Source organism: Telmatherina bonti, assembly GCF_933228915.1.
Source record: "Telmatherina bonti genome assembly, chromosome: 7".
NCBI classification, from domain to species: Eukaryota; Metazoa; Chordata; class Actinopteri; order Atheriniformes; family Telmatherinidae; genus Telmatherina; species Telmatherina bonti.
The window spans coordinates 21189222-21213102 of record NC_136625.1 but is presented as its reverse complement, the minus strand read 5'-3'; the positions used below and the strand labels follow the sequence as shown (position 1 = coordinate 21213102).

The following is a 23881-nucleotide window of genomic DNA, read 5'->3' as shown; positions in this document are numbered from 1 at the left end:
AGGAAATTATACCTAAATGTATATGTCTATTTGTAGCTAAGCAGAATCTGGAGCAGTGACAGTTTTTGTGATGAAAATATTTTTTAAAAAAACAGTTTGACCAACTTGAAACTCAAGAATGTAAACAAACCAATAAAGATTAAAACCGCAAGCGGTGATATAGGCCCTCGCACCATGGCGCCGCTCGGCATAATGCCACCGCCTCCCCTGCCAACATCCTTCCCATGCCTCTCTCAACCTAAAGTGCAGCCAGACTGCACTTCAGACCATTTAGGTTTTATGAAGGGTCACTTCCTGTCACCAAGGGGCGGGGCTAACTTATCATCTAATTATTGACATGCACAAATGTGAAGGATATGACTGGCATCATCTGTAGCAAATTTGGTGCAGGTTGGTTGTTTTTTGGGGGATTTATGTCAGTTTTTCTTTTTGTTGCATCACATCTGCTTTGCTGCCCCGCCTCTCCTAAACGATATCCCCTATTAAAAGAAATAGCACAACTTCTAATCACACATGCCTCTTGAGCATCCTAACTCATTTGGGTTAAAGTTGGACAAAATTCTTAGGAGAAGTTCCTCAAAATGCATGGCAAAGAAAATGACAGAAATGACTCCAAAAATGGCACCTTTTTCAAAATGGCCGACTCCCTGTTTGATTTAGCCCATATGTCCAAGAGACTTTTTTGAAGGTACTGGGAGGGTCTACAAGTTTCCCGAATCATATCCATGTCAGTCAATGTAGTGGGCGGGGCTGATTATTTAAAATATTGTAGGGGGCACTATGGAGCCATTTACTATCTTCTCCACTATATTGTAATTTTACTCTATTAAGGACATAACTTTCATGACTCATGGCAAGTATGGTGAAGATCAACAATTTCATGGCTCTGTCACAGGTACTTCCTGGTTCATGATATCAGACACTTGTTGTTGCCAAGGGGTGGGGCTAATTCATAGTCCCATTATTGCATTGTATATTTTGTTCATCATGGGACTGGCATCAAATGTGGCGATTCCTGTGCTGATATGTTGTTTTATGTGGGAGTTTTAGCAATAAGTCTTTGTTAATGAGACATCAAACTTTGAGGGCCCGCCCCTCCTAAACTAAATCTTCTATTAGAAGAAATAACACAACTTTACATCACACATGCCTCCTGAGCATCCTGTGCAAGTTGGGTGTCAGTTGGACAATATCCCTAGGAGGAGTTGTTTAAAATGCATGGCAAAGAAATGACCCCAAAAATGGCACCTTTTTCAAAATGGCCGACTTCCTGTTGAATTTAGCCCATATGTCCAAGAGACTTTTTTGAAGGTACTGGCAGGTTCTCCAACTGTGCTGAATTTTATCCATGTCGGTCCATGTAGTGGGCGGGGCTGATTGATTGAAATTTTGTAGGGGGCGCTATGGAGACATGCTCCATTTATTCCATAATGTTTCAATGGGGCTTAGTTCAGGGCCTTACTGTCATCAGTCATGGCAAGTTTGGTGGCGGTCCAAGGTTCCATGGCTTGGTCACAGGTACTTCCTGTTTCATGGCGTTGGGCCGCCATTCGCCATGTCCCGTTTAGCGTAGCGACTTGAGGTTTTTATTGTGGCATCATGAAAGGGTTTGACATGTTTTGGAGGAGGCTCAAGTATTTGGGACCATTTGCTTAGAAGCATGACCCTCAAATGTGGAAAAAAACACTTCCTGTTGTAAGTGGGCGGGGCTTAGGTCTACACCAGCAATGGTCACATTAATCTGTTCAGGACTGATCCTTTATTAATCCCTATAAGTTTTAGGGTGATCAGATCAAAATTGAGAATTTTATAGTGATTTATGATGTCACGCCGCCGCATGGAACTTTGCCATGGCGTCACGGGCACGCCGTGCAGCGTAGAGCAACGTCCTTTACCAGATCTCTTCACCAACATGTTTTGTGATGCCTGAGTGAATTTGGGCCATGTGGTGTCCACCAAGCCAGAGTTATGGGTGTGTGAGCAAAAAACAACACTTTTGACCTCCAGGGGGCGTGGCTATTTCATAATCAAAATATTGACATATAGAACTCTGTAGGAGGGGACTGCCATCATATCTAGCAAATTTGGTGCAGAAATGTTGCTTTATGTGGGAGTTATATCCGTTTAATTTTTCATGGCGAGACATCAAACTTTGAGGCCCCGCCCCTCGTAAACTAAGTCTCCTATTAGAAGAAATAACACAACATTTAATCACACATGCCTCCTGAACATCCTGAGCAATTTGTGGCTCAGTGGGTTAAAAGCCCTAGGACGAGTTCGTTAAAATGCGAGGTGCTAAAACGCCAAAATATTGACTTTGACCTAAAATGGCCGCCTTCCTGTCGACATTTCACCACGACATTAAGAGGATTTTTGGTTTGCCCTGTCATGTAGATCATGTGTATGAATTTTCATAAAGATTAACGACATGCAGTGGCGGGGCACCTAAAATAGGTGGCGCTCTCATTCAGCTTCGCCCGAACGGTCACGAGCACCTCAAAATATCAAATTTTTCGTATTCCCTTGGGGGGGTTCGCAAAATTTGGTGAGTTTTCGAGCACGTTCAGGCCTCCAAAAAAGCACGCGAAGTGTCCGAATAAAAATAATAATAATAATTAAAACCGCAAGCGGTGATATAGGCCCTCGCACCATGGCGCCGCTCGGCATAATGCCACCGCCTCCCCTGGCAACATCCTTCCCATGCCTCTCTCAACCTAAAGTGCAGCCAAACTACACTTCAGGCCGTTTAGGCCTTATGAACGGTCAGTTCCTGTCACCAAGGGGCGGGGCTAATTCATAATCTAATTATTGACATACAGAAATGTGAAGGATATGACTGGCATCATCTGTAGCAAATTTGGTGCAGGTTGGTTGTTTCTTGGGGGATTTATGTCAGTTTTTCTTTTTGTTGCATCACATCTGCTTTGCTGCCCCGCCTCTCCTAAACGATATCCCCTATTAAAAGAAATAACACAACTTTTAATCACATATGTCTGTTGAGCATCCTGACTCATTTGGGTTAAAGTTGAATAAAATTCTTAGGAGGAGTTGCTCAAAATGCATGGCAAAGAAAATGACAAAATGACCCCAAATATGTTACCTTTTTCAAAATGGCCGACTTCCTGTTGGATTTAGCCCATATGTCCAAGAGACTTTTTTGAAGGTACTGGGAGCGTCTACAAGTTTCCCGAATCATATCCATGTCAGTCAATGCAGTGGGCGGGGCTGATTGATTGAAATATTGTAGGGGGCGCTATGGAGCCACTTACTATCTTTTCCACTATATTGTAATTTTACTCTATTAAGGACTTTACTGTCATAAGTCATGGCAAGTATGGTGAAGATCAAAGGTTTCATGGCTTTGTTACAGGTACTTCCTGGTTCACGATATCAGACACTTGTTGTTGCCAAGGGGTGGGGCTAATTCATAGTCCCATTATTGCATTGTAGATTTTGTTCATCATGGGACTGGCATCAAATGTGGCGATTCCTGTGCTGATATGTTGTTTTATGTGGGAGGTTTAGCAATAAGTCTATGTTAATAAGACATCAAACTTTGAGGGCCCGCCCCTCCTAAACTAAATCTTCTATTAGAAGAAATAACACAACTTTAAATCACACATGCCTCCTGAGCATCCTGTGCAAGTTGGGTGTCAGTTGGACAATATCCCTAGGAGGAGTTGTTTAAAATGCATGGCAAAGAAATGACCCCAAAAATGGCGCCTTTTTCAAAATGGCCGACTTCCTGTTGAATTTAGCCCATATGTCCAAGAGACTTTTTTGAAGGTACTGGAAGGTTCTCCAACTGTGCTGAATTTTATCCATGTCGGTCCATGTAGTGGGCGGGGCTGATTGATTGAAATTTTGTAGGGGGCGCTATAGAGACATGCTCCATGTATTCCATTATGTTTCAATGGGGCTTAGTTCAGGGCCTTACTGTCATCAGTCATGGCAAGTATGGTTGCGGTCCAATGTTCCATGGCTTGGTCACAGGTACTTCCTGTTTCATGGCGTTGGACCGCCATTCGCTATGTCCCGTTTAGCGTAGCAACTTGAGGTTTTTATTGTGGCATCATGAAAGGGTTTGACATGTTTTGGAGGAGGCTCAAGTGTTTTGGACCATTTGCTTAGAAGCATGACCCTCAAACGTGCAAAAAAACACTTCCTGTTGTAAGTGGGCGGAGTTTAGGTCTACACCAGCAATGGTCACAGTAATCTGTTCAGGACTGATCCCTTATTAATCCCTATAAGTTTTAGGGTGATCAGATCAAAATTGACAATTTTATAGTGATTTATGATGTCACGCCGCCGCATGGAACTTCGCCATGGCGTCACGGGCACGCCGTGCAGCGTAGAGCAACGTCCTTTATAAGATCTCTTCACCAACATGTTTTGTGATGTCTGAGTGAATTTGGGCCATGTGGTGTCCACCAAGCCAGAGTTATGGGTGTGTGAGCTAAAAACAACACTTTTGACCTCCAGGGGGCGTGGCTATTTCATAATCAAAATATTGACATATAGAACTCTGTAGGAGGGGACTGCCATCATATCTAGCAAATTTGGTGCAGAAATGTTGCTTTATGTGGGAGTTATATCCGTTTAATTTTTCCTGGCGAGACATCAAACTTTGAGGCCCCGCCCCTCGTAAACTAAGTCTCCTATTAGAAGAAATAACACAACATTTATTCACACATGCCTCCTGAACATCCTGAGCAATTTGTGGCTCAGTGGGATAAAAGCTCTAGGACGAGTTCGTTAAAATGCGAGGTGCTAAAACGCCAAAATATTGACTTTGACCTTAAATGGCCGCCTTCCTGTCGACATTTCACCATGACATTAAGAGGATTTTTTGTTCGCCCTAGCATGTACATCATGTGTATGAATTTTCATAAAGATTTACGACATGCAGTGGCGGGGCACCTAAAATAGGTGGCGCTCTCATTCAGTTTCGCCCAAACATTCTGGAGCACCTCAAAATATCAAATTTTTCGTATTCCCTTGGGGGGGTTCGGGAAATTTGGTGAGTTTTCGAGCACGTTCAGGCCTCCAAAAAAGCACGCGAAGTGTCCGAATAAAAATAATAATAATAATAATAAACGCTGCAATTACAATAGGCCTTCGCACTGCCAAGGTGCTCGGGCCTAATAATAATAATTAAAACCGCAGGCGGTGATATAGGCCCTCGCACCATGGCGCCGCTCGGCATCATGCCACCGCCTCCCCTGGCAACATCCTTCCCATGCCTCTCTCAACCTAAAGTGCAGCCAGATTGCACTTCAGACCATTTAGGTTTTATGAAGGGTCACTTCCTGTCACCAAGGGGCGGGGCTAACTTATCATCTAATTATTGACATGCACAAATGTGAAGGATATGACTGGCATCATCTGTAGCAAATTTGGTGCAGGTTGGTTGTTTTTTGGGGGATTTATGTCAGTTTTTCTTTTTGTTGCATCACATCTGCTTTGCTGCCCCGCCTCTCCTAAACGATATCCCCTATTAAAAGAAATAGCACAACTTCTAATCACACATGCCTCTTGAGCATCCTGACTCATTTGGGTTAAAGTTGGACAAAATTCTTACGAGAAGTTCCTCCAAATGCATGGCAAAGAAAATGACAGAAATGACCCCAAAAATGGCACCTTTTTCAAAATGGCCGACTCCCTGTTTGATTTAGCCCATATGTCCAAGAGACTTTTTTGAAGGTACTGGGAGTGTCTACAAGTTTCCCGAATCATAACCATGTCAGTCAATGTAGTGGGCGGGGCTAATTAATTAAAATATTGTAGGGGGCGCTATGGAGCCATTTACTATCTTCTCCACTATATTGTAATTTTACTCTATTAAGGACTTTACTGTCATAAGGCATGGCAAGTATGGTGAAGATCAAAGGTTTCATGGCTTTGTTACAGGTACTTCCTGGTTCACGATATCAGACACTTGTTGTTGCCAAGGGGTGGGGCTAATTCATAGTCATATTATTGCATTGTAGATTTTGTTCATCATGGGACTGGCATCAAATGTGGCGATTCCTGTGCTGATATGTTGTTTTATGTGGGAGGTTTAGCAATAAGTCTTTGTTAATAAGACATCAAACTTTGAGGGCCCGCCCCTCCTAAACTAAATCTTCTATTAGAAGAAATAACACAACTTTAAATCACACATGCCTCCTGAGCATCCTGTGCAAGTTGGGTGTCAGTTGGACAATATCCCTAGGAGGAGTTGTTTAAAATGCATGGCAAAGAAATGACCCCAAAAATGGCACCTTTTTCAAAATGGCCGACTTCCTGTTGAATTTAGCCCATATGTCCAAGAGACTTTTTTGAAGGTACTGGAAGGTTCTCCAACTGTGCTGAATTTTATCCATGTCGGTCCATGTAGTGGGCGGGGCTGATTGATTGAAATTTTGTAGGGGGCGCTATAGAGACATGCTCCATGTATTCCATAATGTTTCAATGGGGCTTAGTTCAGGGCCTTACTGTCATCAGTCATGGCAAGTATGGTTGTGGTCCAAGGTTCCATGGCTTGGTCACAGGTACTTCCTGTTTCATGGCGTTGGACCGCCATTCGCCATGTCCCGTTTAGCGTAGCAACTTGAGGTTTTTATTGTGGCATCATGAAAGGGTTTGACATGTTTTGGAGGAGGCTCAAGTGTTTTGGACCATTCGCTTAGAAGCATGACCCTCAAACGTGGAAAAAACCACTTCCTGTTGCAAGTGGGCGGGGCTTAGGTCTAGACCAGCAATGGTCACATTAATCTGTTCAGGACTGATCCCTTATTAATCCCTATAAATTTTAGGGTGATCAGATCAAAATTGACAATTTTATAGTGATTTATGATGTCACGCCGCCGCATGGAACTTCGCCATGGCGTCAAAGGGCACGCCGTGCAGCGTAGAGCAACGTCCTTTATCAGATCTCTTCACCAACATGTTTTGTGATGCCTGAGTGAATTTGGGCCATGTGGTGTCCACCAAGCCAGAGTTATGGGTGTGTGAGCAAAAAACAACACTTTTGACCTCCAGGGGGCGTGGCTATTTCATAATCAAAATTTTGACATATAGAACTCTGTAGGAGGGGACTGCCATCATATCTTGCAAATTTGTTGCAGAAATGTTGCTTTATGTGGGAGTTATATCCGTTTAATTTTTCATGGCGAGACATCAAACTTTGAGGCCCCACCCCTCGTAAACTAAGTCTCCTATTAGAAGAAATAACACAACATTTAATCACACATGCCTCCTGAACATCCTCAGCAATTTGTGGCTCAGTGGGATAAAAGCTCTAGGACGAGTTCGTTAAAATGCGAGGATCTAAAACGCCAAAATATTGACTTTGACCTAAAATAGCCGCCTTCCTGTTGACATTTCACCATGACATTAAGAGGATTTTTTGTTTGTCCTGTCATGTAGATCATGTGTATGAATTTTCATAAAGATTAACGACATGCAGTGGCGGGGCACCTAAAATAGGTGGCGCTCTCGTTCAGTTTCGCCCAAACATTCTGGAGCACCTCAAAATATCAAATTTTTCGTATTCCTTTGGGGGGGTACGCAAAATTTGGTGAGTTTTCGAGCACGTTCAGGCCTCCAAAAAAGCACGCGAAGTGTCCGAATAAAAATAATAATAATAATAATAATAATAATAATAATAATAATAATAATAATAATAATAAACACTGCAATTACAATAGGCCTTCGCACCGCCAAGGTGCTCGGGCCTAATAATAAACACTGCAATTACAATAGGCCTTCGCACCGCCAAGGTGCTCGGGCCTAAATATACCCTCCTAATTCTTTTCCAGAGTTATTTCCATTCATTCATATATCACTTATTCTAGTTCAGTGTCGTAGCGAAGCTGAAGCCTGTCCCAGCAGGGGAGAGTTAGGGACCATACTGAACAGGTCACCAGTCCATTGCCGTGAGTATTATAACACAGAGAGAAAAATAACCACTTACACTCACTCCTAGGGAGAATTTAGAGTGATCAATTAAAATTTACTTTGCTTTGGACTGTGGAAGGAAGCCAGAGTACCAGTGTGAACCACCACACCACCCTGCAGCCCTCCACTGTTATTTACACATTGTAAATGACATTATTTGAGTGTAAAATACTAAAAAAAAAATATCTCCTTGAAAAACTGGAAACAAATCAGCCTTTAAAGTAACCTGAAGAGCCTCAAGCTAAATGTCTTTGCTTCCTCTCCTGTATCAGCTGCACCAAAAACACTCTCGATAATAGAACTGGCAACAGAACATTACATTTAACCATAGACTGTATATAGAGATGGACATAGCTTCCATGACGTCACCCATAGGTTTCTGAAGAGCTGAATTTAAGCTCGGTCGGCGGTTCCTACCATTGGCATCTTGGCAGAGGCATGCGCGTCGTCTCGCCCAGAAAATACATATATGGGCAAAGAGGTGGAGCTGAGAGGGGCGCAGTGAGCATCATGATGGATGATTGACACCGAGCGAACTCCGAGCTTTCTGTCGTTAAGAGCTAACCGAGCTAACCCGGAAATAACAGGAGCTAACCAGCTAACGGAGGTAAGCGGGCTAAAGCTAAGTTACGTTGTTAACCGGCTAAAAACCACAGTTGTTCTACGTTCTTCTTACTTGAAGCGGGAGATCTGTACCTGTCAATCAAAAGGACACGCCCCTAAATATCCCGAACTTCGAGAATAAATTATTTTTAAACGGGCGAGTTAGAAAAAAATTCACTCCCCCCCACAGTTGTCATGAAGGTAAACCTGACCTATTAAACCTAAAATGGATTTTTGAACCAGGCTGTAAACATGTTTATTTCTGCCGTGAAGTTGGCCTTTTTAACATGGGAGTCTATGGGGATTTGCTCTGTTTTGGAGCCACCCCCTAGCGGATGAAGGGGAAACTTTTTTTATGCACTTCCACATAGGCTTCACTTTTTAGCGCCGAAGGATCTGTCCATTTTTCATATGCAGTCTATGCATTTAACACAGACAGATATGGAACCTAAAATCTAGCAAATGTGTACCAAAATTATTCAATCAATACATAATTCTTTTATCTCCTTTTCTTTAAAAATCTGTAGTCCTTTATTTAAACTTGGCCTTTAGTCTCCAACTGTTCAATCATAACTATGAATCAGCAGTGACTGGACAAGACACTTCTGTTAAAGCTGCATGCATGAAACTTAAAACAAACTGTCCGTTTCAACATCTGGTGCAACTTTAAGTACAGGAACATAAGTGGTACAGTGCAATAACCCGGCATTACTTTCAAATTGTGGGATTAGAACTGATATTAGAAGCTTTAAAAGTAGTTAAAATTCACAAAAAGGTTTATCAATATGCCTTATGAAATCTGTCTGCATTGGCCTCATTCTGTTTGCATCAACTTTGTGCATGTTATCACCACGATTATTTTCAGCTTTAATAAATTCCTTGTCAAAGTCATCCATGGTGTAAAATATAAACATTATGGTAAAAGTACTTCTGAGCGAAACTAAAATGTTATGTCTTCTAAATGAGTCTAAATTCAAAGCGCTTCACTTTTACAACATTCACAACATTACAACACTGTAAAAAAGTTTGCTACTGCAAAGTAAAGTCCTGATCCACACTCCATTCAAGCTAGCAGTAGGAAGGCTCACTGTAGTTTTCCCCTGCTACACTCTTATGCAAATCGGCATACATTTAACTTTACTATAAACACTATAATAAAGGTTCCCATTGTGTTATGTTAGATAATATCGCCAGAATATTTGCAAGTATCCCATAACAGCATTTACAAGCATTTTTTTTAAGTAAATAATGACTTAATTAAAATAAAGACTATGCAATTGATTTGTAATTATTTGATATTAACACTGAATTATAACATTTTAATCACATTAAAAACATGTTTTGTTGTAATATGCACATCAAATTTGGCTGTTTTCCTTACTGTTTTGACCAAATATAGAGAAACTGCTACTATTGGACTAAATATAGTAGCCAACACAAGCAAGGAATTTCTTGGCTAACTTCTTTTTGAATGAACTGAGATGGCAGAAGCCAAATGTCACGCAAATCTTACAAAATGGCCATCCACAAAGCACTGGATGATGTGAAGTTGGTTCCATCTTTTACATAAAATTCTTGTTAAAACAGATTGCTAATCACCATAGCATCAGGTTGTGTTTGCATCAGAGCTTGCAAACACAACTTGCAACTTAAACTTTCCCTGGCTCATACCTCTGCTTTTGTTTTAAACATTGTGAAATCTGTCCACTATAAACAACAAACATCTAAAACCAGAGAGAGACTTTTTAAACAAAGAATCCCCTACAATATTTAGCTGAAATTGTGAGTTACTTACTGAGGACGTAGAGAGAAAGTGTGATCCCTGCCAGGCAGAAGCCCTCAAAGAATCGCAAGGTGCTGAACATGGGGACGTTGACAGAGAAAGCCACGGTAAGACCAAACACCAGCATGAACAGAACCGATATGATTAACACTGGATGCCGGCCGAACCTACAGAGCAAGATAAAAGTTAAAAAAAATTACACTCAATACAGCAAATATATTTGTTTTAAATCCACATATCTGCAAATAAAAGCTGCAAAAGTCTTACCAGTCTGCTAGGATTCCAAACACCAGGTATCCAAAGATTGACCCCACCAACAGAGAGAACTTAGCAATATGAACTTTCCATGCCGAGTCACACACCAGACTCCACTGTTGAGGAAAAAAAAACAAAAACAAGGAAATTAAGCTGGGCAATAAATACAATGGTGGGAAATCCAAGTTATTTTGATGATTGTGTCTTCATAAAGCAATTGAAACTGTAAATATGACCTAGTGGTGCTTCCTGTCATTGGTAAATATAGCATGTTTATGCAAAACCTACACTGACGTCTGAAAGGATCACACACATCCAAAAGGTTGGCGGCATGTAGCCTTTGCAAATAAACATCAGGGATTACACGCTCTATTTAAGCCAAAGACCACATGTGCAACTTTTTTTTTTTTTTGCTCCTCTACAGTGTTGTGATATATGACAAACACTGTTTTTTCTCATTTTCCACAGCACACCTCAACAGCAGAATTATTCCTAAAGTGCAAAAGATGCAGTAGGTGCTAGTCTTGGCATGTAGCACGCACACACGCGCGCACACACACACACACACACACACACACACACACACACACACACACACACACACACACACACACACACACACACACACACTTTTTCCCCTTTCATACCATTGAAAACAAGTTGAGACAAACACAACTCACATATGACACAAGAAATGATAGAAGAGCGGTGCAAAAGCAAACATAAAGCCGACCTCAGAGTCTGAAAATCTTGTTAATGGAAGCTGCACGCAGAAGGAAAAGTATCTTGCAGTTTGCACCGATGCAGACATTGTTCATGTTGCTAGCAGAGTAGATGCTTAGACACAAGAAGATGAACTTCAGAGAAGAAGAGATGAATGTTGAAGTTTTTATGGTAACACATGCTTTCCCATCTGTCCTTGTCAACAGAAGTAACGTTCTGGAGCACAGAGGAGTGTGGTGGCCACAGCAGGTGCAGTGTGTGTGAAGCTGATCAGCTCTGAGCTAAAAACAGTCCCATAATGCCACACTCTCACTATAAACAAAATGTATACATGAATATTGTAAACTGAGCTCTCAGGAGCTCCAACCTCTCAGAACATCAACACATAGTGACCTGTAGAGAAAGGAATGCTTCAAGATTACACAGAGCCACCCAGCCATCACATGATCTCGACATGCCACTTATTCATGGTTTCAGTATCAATGTCGGCAGAGAAAGAGACACGGAGGAAAACAAGTTTCTGTTGCGCAATCAGGATTCTGTGGACATTCAAGGGTGCATGACACACAGAAGTTACTCTGACACCATTATAAATCTATAAATACATTTATATGATACTCGCAGACTGATTACTCAGGGTCTAGCAGTGGATTGATGATTCTGCAGAAAAGACATGTGCCGCTGACCACATGCAAATGACCAGTGATGCAAAACGCCATCGTCAGCTTTTCCAAGTCACATGTCACATTTAAAGCAGCAACGTCTCATAAGTGTTAAGCAACCTTTAAATGTGTCAACAGATTAGAAGAGCATGGTGTCTTTTTTTTTATTATTAATATTATTATTATTATTATTTCAGGGCTTTATTAATGTGCTTTGTTTAGAAGCATCAGCCATGTCTGTCTCTAGACCAACACTGTATTAAAAACTATACATTAAAATAACAGTATAACATAAATCCAAGTAAAGGGAAATGCTGTCTGCAACTTTGATTCTGTGCCAGCTTGAGTCCAATACTTGCAGCTTGTCAATATCTCTGCAAGTATCTCTTGCTCTGTTTCTATTGTCTTGCTTGTCTGGAAGAAACAAGTGTGTCTAGAGTTGGGTTGGACACATGTGAATCTATGAGCTGATGGAAAATAGAGAACAATAAAAGACCTTGAGCTAATGACTCAAATTCCCCGAGGAAGTTTGGTGACCTCTCTCAGATGACTGACCCCCAACGATCAGTCCACACCAGCCAGGCTCAGATGAAGGAGCTCTCGGCTCCAGCTGCACATTTCTGCACTCATTGAACTACTTGGTTGTGGGTGGACATTTCAAGGGAGAGGGAGCAGGCCTGGAGGGAGGAAAGCATGGGAGGACAGAGTGGGGAGTAGAGAGGGGGCTATAGAATGTGGTAACAAAAAGCCAAAAAGATATGTAGGAAAACACAAAGAGTCATGCAGAGATTTTTAAAAATGAAACGGATGGCAAGCTAAAAGGAGAGTGGGAGATAAGAGATGCTTGAAAGCAGTTGTGAAGAAAAGGCAAAAGACACACAGAGAGCTTGCTGCATAGTTACTGCCTAGCAACAGACCATCACTGAGGTTGTCTGACTAGGTCTACTCCAAAGTCTATAAGTTTTAGCATGGCTGCCCTGTTGTCACCGAGAAGCAGGAATCTTCCAAAGTGTTGTTAGGAGATGAAGGGTATTGGAGGATAAACTAGTGAGTGAAAGCAAAGTGATAAACACTATGCACATTAGATCATTTCTTTGCAGTTTTGTGAAAGGAAGGTGTCAACACTTAACAATACACAAACGATACCATGAGCTGCACATGTTGGAAAGGTTGGCTGATGACAGTTAGTTTCCTGCTATCGGCAGTGACAGATGGCGAAACAAAATAAAAAATTAAAAAAAACCTTGTCTGCCAGTCTATTATGCACTGCTGACAGTTTAGCATTGTAACAGATATTTAATTACCAAAATGTGCATCAACAACACAGACACACAATCAGAATTCCAGCACAGGATCCTAAAAACATCTTTAAACTTTGGCCAAAGGGTCAGAGTCAAAACAACCCACAATGTTAATGCCTGTTACAAAAAAAAAAAAAAAAAAAAAAAAAACACTTATCAGGGATAAGCTTGTCGCACACACTCTTCTCGCACGCACTCACAGAGCCTCAGCAGAGTTTTATCTTCTAGTCACACAAGCGCCTTTCCTCCCAGCTGACGCTGTGAGAGGCTGTCATTGTGTGTTGACTGGGTGTCTGCAGTGGGGTCATCCCCTTTCGACAGCTGAGAGCATTTCAAAAGAGTCCCACACTGATCTAGGGTCTGTGGAAGGAGTCAACCAGCTGGGTAAACAGTATGAGGGACATAGAGCAGAGAGGCCTGCAAGGGTGTTCAACTACAGTATCATATTTTAGATCTATGGGTGTGAAACCTCGTGTGCAGTGATATCGGGGCCAAATGTACCCACCAATGTGCTTCTGCAACATACTGTCGAGATAACGACCTTTTAGGACAAATGGAAAATCCTTCAAATGTTCATGCCAGACTAAGAAAGTCAGGCAAGTTTGGCATTTGGAATAGCTGAATAGTTGGTGATTATTTACCAATTTGTCAACACAACTGTTTATTGTTTATAGGACTGTTTTTCTTTAATCAATTGATTTAAGTTAATCACTGTGCAACAATGGATCCCAGGGTGTAGCTATTGCTACTGTTTTATAAAACTCTGATGGATTGATTTTTATGTTTTTAGACAATTTGAAGACACAAAAACCATCTTCATCTATCATGGCCATCTGCCAGCCTCTGCATCAACAGATTATTACAGGGGAAACGTAAACCATGTAAAAAAAAAAAAACAAAAAAAAACCCCTCAAATTCCAACTGCATTTGACTGTCTTTTAAAACCTAAAATACTAGTAGAAGGGTTCATTTGTGCTTTGAAAAAAAAATCCTCGGGCCACTATTTCAGGAAAGCTGCTACCTGTCTGAATGAGAGCTGAGTGGGTAGGCTGCACAGAGACACCGTCTCTCAGTAATGATACATTCTCATTTCTCAGGCTCAGCTCAATTAATAAGGACCCTGAGGAGAGCTTTGACTCAATTAGGATGGGTCTCTACATTAACAACTTTGGATCCATCACCACTTCAACCTCTGCTGCCACTCTTTAAGCAATGTTTGTATCAGCCTGAGGAAAAAAAAAAAAAATTTCCCTGTGAAACTAACCCACATCACACTTATGAAAAGTCATGTGATATGAAAGGACAAACACAGAAGTAGAGAGTTAAAATGTGTTGGTACATTTCAAGAGAGACACCGTCGCATTTCGTCAGTGTTGGCACTCTGCTCTGCTTTTTAGGGATAAAGTGTCACGGATAACTGAGAACACTCATGTGCAGTTTTGCTTATCCAATCCAAACAGAGGGAAATGCCAGGTCATCACTTCCTGCTGTCGTGTCACATCTTAATTCCTGTGCTATGGTGGGGGAAAAAAAAGGGGGTCTTGGAAGACAGAGGGGTAGGTTGTCAAAACAGACAAGGGCAGTGACAAGTGTGCTGGTCAGTTATGCTTTAAAATTTGGCTCCTCTGTGGGATTTGTCTGCATGCTATCTGATTGTCAGAATGTAGATAGCATAGGTCAGGGAAGATGAGCAGTTTGCAAGATAATTTAACCAACTGCTCAGACCTGTCAGTGATCTGCCATGGTGGCGGTGTCAATCATACACAGTACAAACTTCAGCATCTACAAAATATAGAGCTGAAGTGACTGTGGAGCAAACAGTGTTTTCATACTTGAGCCTTTGCAGGGACTTGTTTTTCATTTGAAATCATGAGAGAAGCAGCTGCTTGGAATATGGATCCACCCAATCAACGCTCCTCACTGATGACTTCATCTTCAGCTGCAGTTTCAGAATATTAAATCCAATGTTTGCAAAACAGTTTATCACCCTGACCTTTCATGCAACACACTTCCCCAATGGACAGTAAATGAAATCAAGTATTTAACTGTGCCTCTGCTTGCAGCGAAGTTAAAATGCCACAGCTGCATTTTATTTGCTGTATTTCAACAGGGACATTATCAGTTACAAGCAGATGGGCTGTTGGCATTACCCTGGAGGCAAACTCCAATTGCAAGACCCCCTCCTTCATAAAACGCAGTGCAAAGCCCAGCTTCAAATCAAACTCTTGGCGATAATTATTCTCATTATGATAAGCATGGCAAACTGCAAAGATGTGCAGACCACTCCAGCTTAAAGAGCAATTTACTGTTTTGCAAGAATGAGACAAATCAGTAGTTAACCATTTTCATCATTTCGTCTTATTTCTGCTTCTCTGTTGTGCTCTAGGATAAGAATAAAACCCAAATTATGTGTTTTTGTTATTCTGACTCGACCATTGCTTTCAAGATGACAGTCCAGTTATAGTGACTGCAAGCAGAACAGCTTTTAAGTCAAGCCTGTACAAAAAAAAAAGAAAAAAGAAAAAAGAAAAAACCCTTAAAGAGAAGTGCATCACTGCTGGGAGTCACACATATTTAAAGCAGAAGTATCCACTATGAATGCTGTAAGAATATCTTATCTTTGTTTGACAAGGGTAAAGGCAGGGCGGGCAATGTTTGGCCAGGGATGGAGTTGCATTATTCTAGAGAGAACACTCATGACCTTTGCTCCAAATCAAAGACTCAATGCCTATTATTTCCACTATTATTTCCACAAGAGCTGGCAGTTTTTGCCCAATAGTGGCATCACCCTTTGCGAAGGGTCATCCATTGTCTCAGCTGCTATGATGACTCAATATCATACCGTCAGCTATGGAATCCTACTAGTTGGGACTCCAACAAGAAATGAGGATTAAAAAAAAAACCAAAAAAAAAACAGTAGAAATGACTGATCCGGCATTCAGCAATGTGGAGGAATAATGGAGGCCTAAGCACAACCATCACATGAAGCTGTAGGACGATTGGGCTACCTTCCTTGGCGATGATTGTTGTTGTTTTAATATTTATATACACTCATTTGATAATTGGAGGTAAAGAAACAAATCCAACAAGATCATATGCAGATCTACTCGTCACGTTATGTAAATGGGACCAATAAGATGTTAAACTGATGGGCTGCCACTAATGCGGTGTATAATAACATGATGGAGAGGATCCCCATCCTCAAGATGGACAGCTTACCTTAGTAACCACGTTCTGCATAAGTCCGGTGTGCAGCTCGAACCTCCACTTGCTGCATGAACACGGCATATTGGCCGTGTCATTGTGGCTGCTGTAATTTCCACCGGCATAAATAGCAGCCGACTTCGCGCTGGTGTTTTTTGGATTGTCCAACAACGACGAATAACCTGCAGTGTGATTAGTCAGATTTGCCCAGGGCGCGATACATGTGTTGTTCGGCTGGGCAAGGAGGAAATTGTCCGAGTACTGGCTGAATCCAATAAATAACGCCGGAATCCATGTCAGCACGATCAGCTGTTTCTGGTACTTCCCAAATCCCCCGAGAAATGGCAGAACGGTGCCGTCGATGCGTGTCAGCAGCGCCGGAGAGGTGGTTTCGGGGGACACGAAGCCATTCTCCGGTTGATGTTCCTCCGTTTCGAGCTGCACCACGGCCATCGCGGTATTGCCGATAGATGCCTCGGATGTGTAGCGATGCCGGGGTTGCAGTGCTACCCCCTGTCGACTCCACAATGCGTCAATGCCCCCAGCTCCGGCGGTGAAAGCCGTGCGCAGTCAATCACTGGAATGGAAATAAGACGCACCTCCTTATTATCAGGAAGCACTTCCCTCTGTCCGCCTGCCATCCAAACCCGCGCGGGGCTGACTGCAAACTCAAACTCCCCAACAAAATCACAGTGAATTTGTTAACGACTATGAAATCTATTCCATCTTTTCGGTCATTAAATTTATTGTAGGCTGTCTTTGTCGGTCAGCCATCGCTGCTACGCCACGGAAGTGCTTCCTGGCGGAGCCACAGGTAACACACCTGCCCATAAAGACTGAGTGTCGCTTAGCCTACTCGCTTAATATGGCAACCTGTAACCACTAGCAACCGATTTGAAAAGAGAATTAATAACAAAAGGAAAAGACAAAATACTGCTCTTGCTTTGGCTATAGCTTATTTTACCTGAACATACTTGGGTTTTCTTGTTTGTTTGAGTTAATTGTCTACTTACCTTTTTAAAGGTAGCTCGGCTACTTATCAGTTATAGCCTAGTGGCTATGATATTTTACCAATCATATTTCATGACAGAATAGAAGGGTAGTAAAGCATGCCAAAAGCAAAACTATTGTTAAGAAGTGAATAATATTTAAAGAAATAAATTACGTTTAAAAAAAAAAAACAACAACAAAAACATATCAAAATAGCTCAAATAAACAGTAATTTCAAACACTTCCTAAAATAACTTCAAATCCAGCTCACAGAAGTTATGTATATACTATAGCTATATACTATATATACTATATAAAGTTATATATACTATAGCTGTATACTATATAAAGTTATATATACTATAACTGTATACTATGTATGTATGTATGTATTTATGTATATATATATATTTATGTATATATATATATATATATATTTATGTATATATATATATATATATATATATATATATATATATATATATATATACATATATATATATATATATATATATATATATATATATATATATATACATATATATATATACATATATATACTAGTATACAGTTATACACTTATAGTATTCGCAGCCTATTACTCATATAAAAAAGAAAGATACTTCACTCAGCATACTAAGTTTCTTGAGAAAGATCCATATGTATCTATAATCTCATCTTAGATTTAAGTTACACAATTATCACAGTTTTTGTGCAGTCAAACTAGAGTCCTTGAAGAAATGAGTTAATTAATAGTATAATATAATCGTGTTGAGACAAGATGGTATTTGATTCACATCCTGAAAGCTTGTATCTATCTGGATGTTGAACAGCAGATTCTAATACCATCTGTGGCTCACATGCATGTAGCAGTGCTTCCCTCTTGCGGTCACAATGTGTTATTACAGGATTCTATATTTGTAAAGTTCAAACGTAAAGATTTCACTCCTCCAAGTTTTTTTTCCCCCAAAGATTAAGTAAGGATTTTTGTTTCGCACCATTTCAGATCAGATCAGATCCCTTTGAATTTCCATTTGGGGATTAATAAGGTATTTTTCATTTCATTTTACTCCGTTTTAAAACTATGCCTATTATGAACCTTATCATGAAAAACGAGATAGCTTGTTACCCTGCAAAAAACAAACAAAAAAAAACCTTTGATGTGATTCAGGAGAGTATCAATTTTTACTTTTTTGATTGTTTTTGTGAGTCAACACTTAGTTAAAGCCATTTTAACTGCATATTCTGCAAAAAAAAAAAGAAAAAAAAAAAAAAAAAAAAAGCCCCAGAAATACAGACAACAGGTCCATGCATAGTCTGTAATGTCTTGTTGCAGTGTGTGTGACTCTGATGATCTCTAGAGGCAGAGCTTTGTAAGTGCTCTTGGATTATAGGTATATTAGCTTTTGCACAGTATTTATTTAGATAAAAGAAAAAAAAAAAGAATCTTTATGAAATATAAATAAGTATAAATATGCTACACTTGGGCTTAAGTTTTTTTTTATTTTATTTTACTTTTCCATGCAGGTTTAAGTGAATTTATAAGATATGCCTGTAAAATTACTTTACATACTTTTATACAACTAATGTATTATGCTATAAATTACTTTTGCTTATTGCCTCCTTTTTGTCCATGGACACTTCTTCTATTGCCTTGTAAGACTTTTTTTTTTTTTTAAAGTTATAACAAGGCCTACATTTTTCCTGCATCCTTTTTACATCCATCATGTAGACAGTGCTTTTCATTGCAGCGTGTGTGAATTGTGCTTTATGTCTGTGCCAACAGAAACCGGTTTACTGTTGTACCGTCATTTTATTACAGTCTGCTGTTTGTTATCATTCAAACTGAATTATCACATTCCCTAGCAACTAATGCAGGTGTGTCCATGATCCACCCATGTGTATTATGAGTCAGCTCAGTGTAAGTGTGTGAACATGAGTGTGTTGTTCTCACTGTCTATCACTGTGCCATTAAAACAGTTGGCTGGTTAAATATAAGGTGTAAAAGAGAAAAAGCCAAGGTGTGACTGCAGCTTTCACTCTGCCATAATTCCAACCCTATTTATCGAAAACTTTCAAAGTCAGACAATAGTGTGAATCAGAGTTAACGCTTTCCCTGGCTTTTAAAAGATCTTGCATAATTATTTAACATGATCAATGTGATACTCCTGCCTTGAAGAATAAAATAGTTATGTAAAAGTGTACTACAGTTTTAGTACCCTTCAGATGCAAAGTTCAACAGATAATAAACAAAGTGGGATTTATTACTTTGAGGATAGTATCAGCTTTGATAGATAAGGACGGCAAAAAAAAAATCATAGGTGGGGTTCTGGAAGGGTGGACTGTGTCTAGATGGCTGCAAAAAGAAATGCACATATGCATGAAATAGCCCTCAGTTAATCTTCTTTCAGATAAGATAACATTGTTGGTGTGGAGCCACTTTTCCAAAGGTCGCTCATAGGTTACATAGAAGCCAGCAGCTACTCATATTTTCTTTGTGTCATGACATGGCTGTGAAAACACAAAGACCTCTGTTGTCCTGTTTTGTATTCTAACAACAGTTTAGCTTTGCTATGTTGATCAGTGTTTCAGCAAAATTTTCCTTGACATCAGGAAATGCTTCTGTCTTTGACTTGCATTTCTTCTGTGCTTGAGCTCATTACATTTTGAACTTTAGTTGAGGACAAAGCATCATGTCCTCTATAATTTTAAGGGTGTTTTGGGGGAGTTTATTGACCTAAAGGGGAGTTAACATCCTGCAGTGAAGGACGAGTCCAATGCTTTAGGATTCTCAGAACTCCTGTTGTTATTTTTATATAACTTTGCCTGTTAAGTGTGACAAAAATGGCATTTAACTTGTTTTGAACATTTCTTACACTCTTTAAAAAATGTACCTTTTAATTTCAGTAGGATTACACTATTAGTCAGCTCCAGTCTGAACACAACTGCGGCTCATGTCATGATTCACAGCAACTCTTAGACTTGCTGACACTTGCAGACACGCAAGTCAGACACAGGTACTGACATCATGCACTGATTAAAAGGAGCGGGGCAACTTCTGACAGCTGGTTTGGTAGAATGCAGACAGTTCACATTGTCTTGTTTATCAATGTACCATCATTTAATCCACTTTCGTCAGACCTTCCGCAGTTTTGCATCACAGCTCTGGAAACGAGACATTTCCTCAAGGCTGTCTTATTCGTAAAGTTTAACCAGTCATGAGAACTCTTTTTAAGTTGAAATGTTTGTTTTGATCATCATTGTGTTGCAGGTGTGTGTGTGTGTGTGACAAAGCCACCTTTGTAATTAATCTCAAATGTGGCAGAGCCCTTGCTAGGATTTTATCCAGAAAGCAAACAATGAGTTAAACATTTACTCCCAGCAGACGGTTATTAAAGCTTTTACTTTCTCTCCATTCTGCTCCACGCATGTCTAAACAAACTGTGTAAACATACTGAGAAAGATAACAATCAAAACTAAAATTAGTTTCGAGTCCAAGGATTCAATTTAATCAGACCAAATATAAATATTCTTTTTTTTTCCATCAGCATAAGAAGGTAATGTTTCAGTATGTTTTAAGTTAATCTCAGCTAACATCAAAGTAATGACAACTGTCATGGTGTACTGTCCACCTTGTTTCGCAAACACTAGGTTTGAAGTTGGACATGTTCAGTCTTGTATTTGTCTCATGCGGGAAGGTGTGTTAAAAGTTGGAAAAACGGTGAGATTAAAAGTAAATCTACTGAGACCACAGGGTGTGTCTCTTGGTGTGTCTTAGTGTTTTTGGAGACACTAATATTACTGGAAACAAAAGAACTTCTGAATGAGACACGAAAACTAACGTCGTTTCAATAAGAATTCAGACTCAGGGTTTGAAATTGGAAAAAAAAAAAATTAAATACTTTAAACCTTTTAAGATTCCTTGTCTGGGCGTTGGCGTATTATGACTGGTTCAGCTTTTCCCCATGACCTCTAGTCAATCTGTCTCACCTTCCTTCTGCGCTCTCACACTTTTGTGTTAAGTTGTTGTGTGTTCAGTGGCTATGGGTCAAGCATGTAACACCAGAGGGCACAGTATTTCCATCAGTGAAGCCAGCTATTGCTTCCTTCCTTGGCACAGAAAGAGTTTGCAACTTCTTTATTAATACCAAAGGATTCCAGCTATTGAGTAAAGATTTACTCTGGTTTTTAATTTTTTCCCCCTATTTTTAGTTAAATTTTGATCATAAAGCAAGATATCTACATATTCCAAGTCAGTTCAGCATGTTTTGTATCATGCTTCAAACACTAGATGTGTGTGGATGACCCAACCTTCTTACTAGCCTTGTCTTACTCACACCCTTTCACTTTTCAAAGCTCTGGCACTGCTTAGTGCTGTGTGTGCAAATTGGGGAGAAGTAAAAAACAAAATAAAATAAAGAAAATATATCTCAAAAGCACAAAATAAAATCCTTACTTGCTTTCACTTGGTTGTTGTTTGCTTACACACACTGCTGAACTGTCAAATGTAGCCTCCTCCTTTTGACCTCAAGAATGTTGAACTCAGGACGAGAAATATCTTTGTGAAACCACTATCTCTTCTCATTCCAGTGGGGTGAAAATGAGTTGGCTGCTGCTGTCTTTAATTATTTTCCACTGCATACAGCTCACCAAGCTTAAAATGATTTGGTTTGGAAGTTGTGTAGCAAAAAGATGATGGGACAATGCAGAATATGCGGCAATCTAATCCACTTAGTAACAAACATAAGCTTAATTTAATAATGCATTTTATATCATTTAATGTGGGGATCAAATTCAACATAAATCAGTAGAATAATCGTCGTTGTGTGTAGATATAAGGTTTTCCAAGAGTATACATCCTGATACTTTTATTTAAAGTAATTTGGTTGTAATATTATTATGAAAAGGTTTCTCATTGAAACCCACTTTAATGTTCGTCAAGATTCAATCATGCAATTATTGCAACACAGAACAAGTTTTTAAATGAAATGACAACACTGCCTTTCCCACAAAGCTGCAGGGTTTCGTAAATACAACAAGGTGTGGTTTCTGTGTCCAAAAGCAGCCCGCTTCCGTCTATTCACAGCAAACTATTATCTGCGCAACAGGAGACGGGGCGGGGAGAGGAGAGGCGCAAGGTTCGTTGGCTGTTCGGACAGCTGCTCAGATAAACTAAAAGAAAACTTCAATAATATATATATATTTTTAGAGAAAAAAAAAGTCTGAAAGTACTGGGGAAATTATGAGTTTATATGGCTCTAATCCTAAACTGGCCACGTTCGGCCAAAGGAGTAACTCACGACCGGATTTGTCAACTTTGAGAAACGACATGTTAGTCGGTGGAAACGGCTTCCATGGAGATTATCCGGCAATGGAAGGTGGATACACATTCCAGTCCTCCAGCTTCTCCAGATCCTCAATGCACGGCGGCGGCGGCGGCGGTGGCGGAGGAGGGGGAGTCGCGAAGGCGTACGGGACCATGGGTGGTGGAGGCGGAGGTGGAGGTTCAGTGGTTAGGTAAGGACTTTAAAACCACCTGTTGTTTCACACGACTTTAAACAAGCCTGAACTAAGAGAAGAAATAATGCCAGATTTTGAAAGAAAACAACAAAACTAAAAGCGTATTCCACTTCATCGTATCTGCTGTGTCTAAACCAGAACAAGGAGACGCATTTAAGCCTGGATGGTTCTGACTGCATACCACAAGAGAACATGTAATGAAGCTGCTGTGTTTGTAATGTCATTATAAACTCACCTTTGACCAGCAAAGGTTCAACTGAATGTTGTGCTTAACGTGCTATTTTCTAACCAGTACTGGTTATATTTTAGCAAAACTCAGTGTCGTTCCTGAAATGTTGCCCAGTGCTGTAACAAAGAAAGTATTCGAACACACCCCTTTCATGTTCTCCCGCTGATGTCAGGCTGTCATACCTCTACTTTAATAAAATAAAACTTTCACTTTAACTTAAAGGAAATGTTAAAGTAAAGTAGGCTATTGGATAAGGTTTTGGGAATTTTAGAGTTCTTTACAGAGAAAAAAGTAGAAATGACATCAGACATCTGTTTTGTATTTAGCCTCAGTGACCCTTCGGTGACCTATTACTCATAGGAAGATTTTCAAACGTTTATAATGGATATATTTTGGATTTTATATTAATTCAAAAATCAGTTTTAATGAGGAGTATTGAGTCTGAGTTCATTTTTTCTTGAAGAAACTTTGGTCAGACATTTTCTGTTTCTCTGTGACCATAAACAAGCCTTATTGCAGTGTAGTGACCTATTAACTTACCTTTTAATTTTACACTATGTTTTTTTGTTGTTTTTTTTTTTTTTTTTTTTTTAATTTTTAAATTGATTTGTTTTTTGTTATAAAAATAGTTAAAATATGGAAACATCTTTCTTTCCCCCTTCTGTAGTGT

The 23881-nt window shown here is 40.0% G+C and overlaps 1 protein-coding gene across 2 annotated transcripts in view; it reads right to left on the bottom strand.

Annotated features, from left to right (window-relative positions):
- Window positions 1–17000, bottom strand: part of LOC306758719 (solute carrier family 22 member 23-like) — a 45623-nt gene extending 28623 nt beyond the window's left edge. For both annotated transcript variants that reach the window (XM_079244093.1, XM_079244094.1), the window contains exons 1-3: window positions 16488–17000; window positions 10595–10698; window positions 10340–10494 (exon numbers count right to left, since the gene is read on the bottom strand). In XM_079244093.1, coding sequence (XP_079100219.1) covers window positions 10340–10494; window positions 10595–10698; window positions 16488–16925 — 697 coding nt within the window. In that variant the 5' untranslated portion in view covers window positions 16926–17000. The remainder of the gene's footprint in view (window positions 1–10339; window positions 10495–10594; window positions 10699–16487) is intronic.
- Window positions 17001–23881: the final 6881 nt, after the last annotated feature.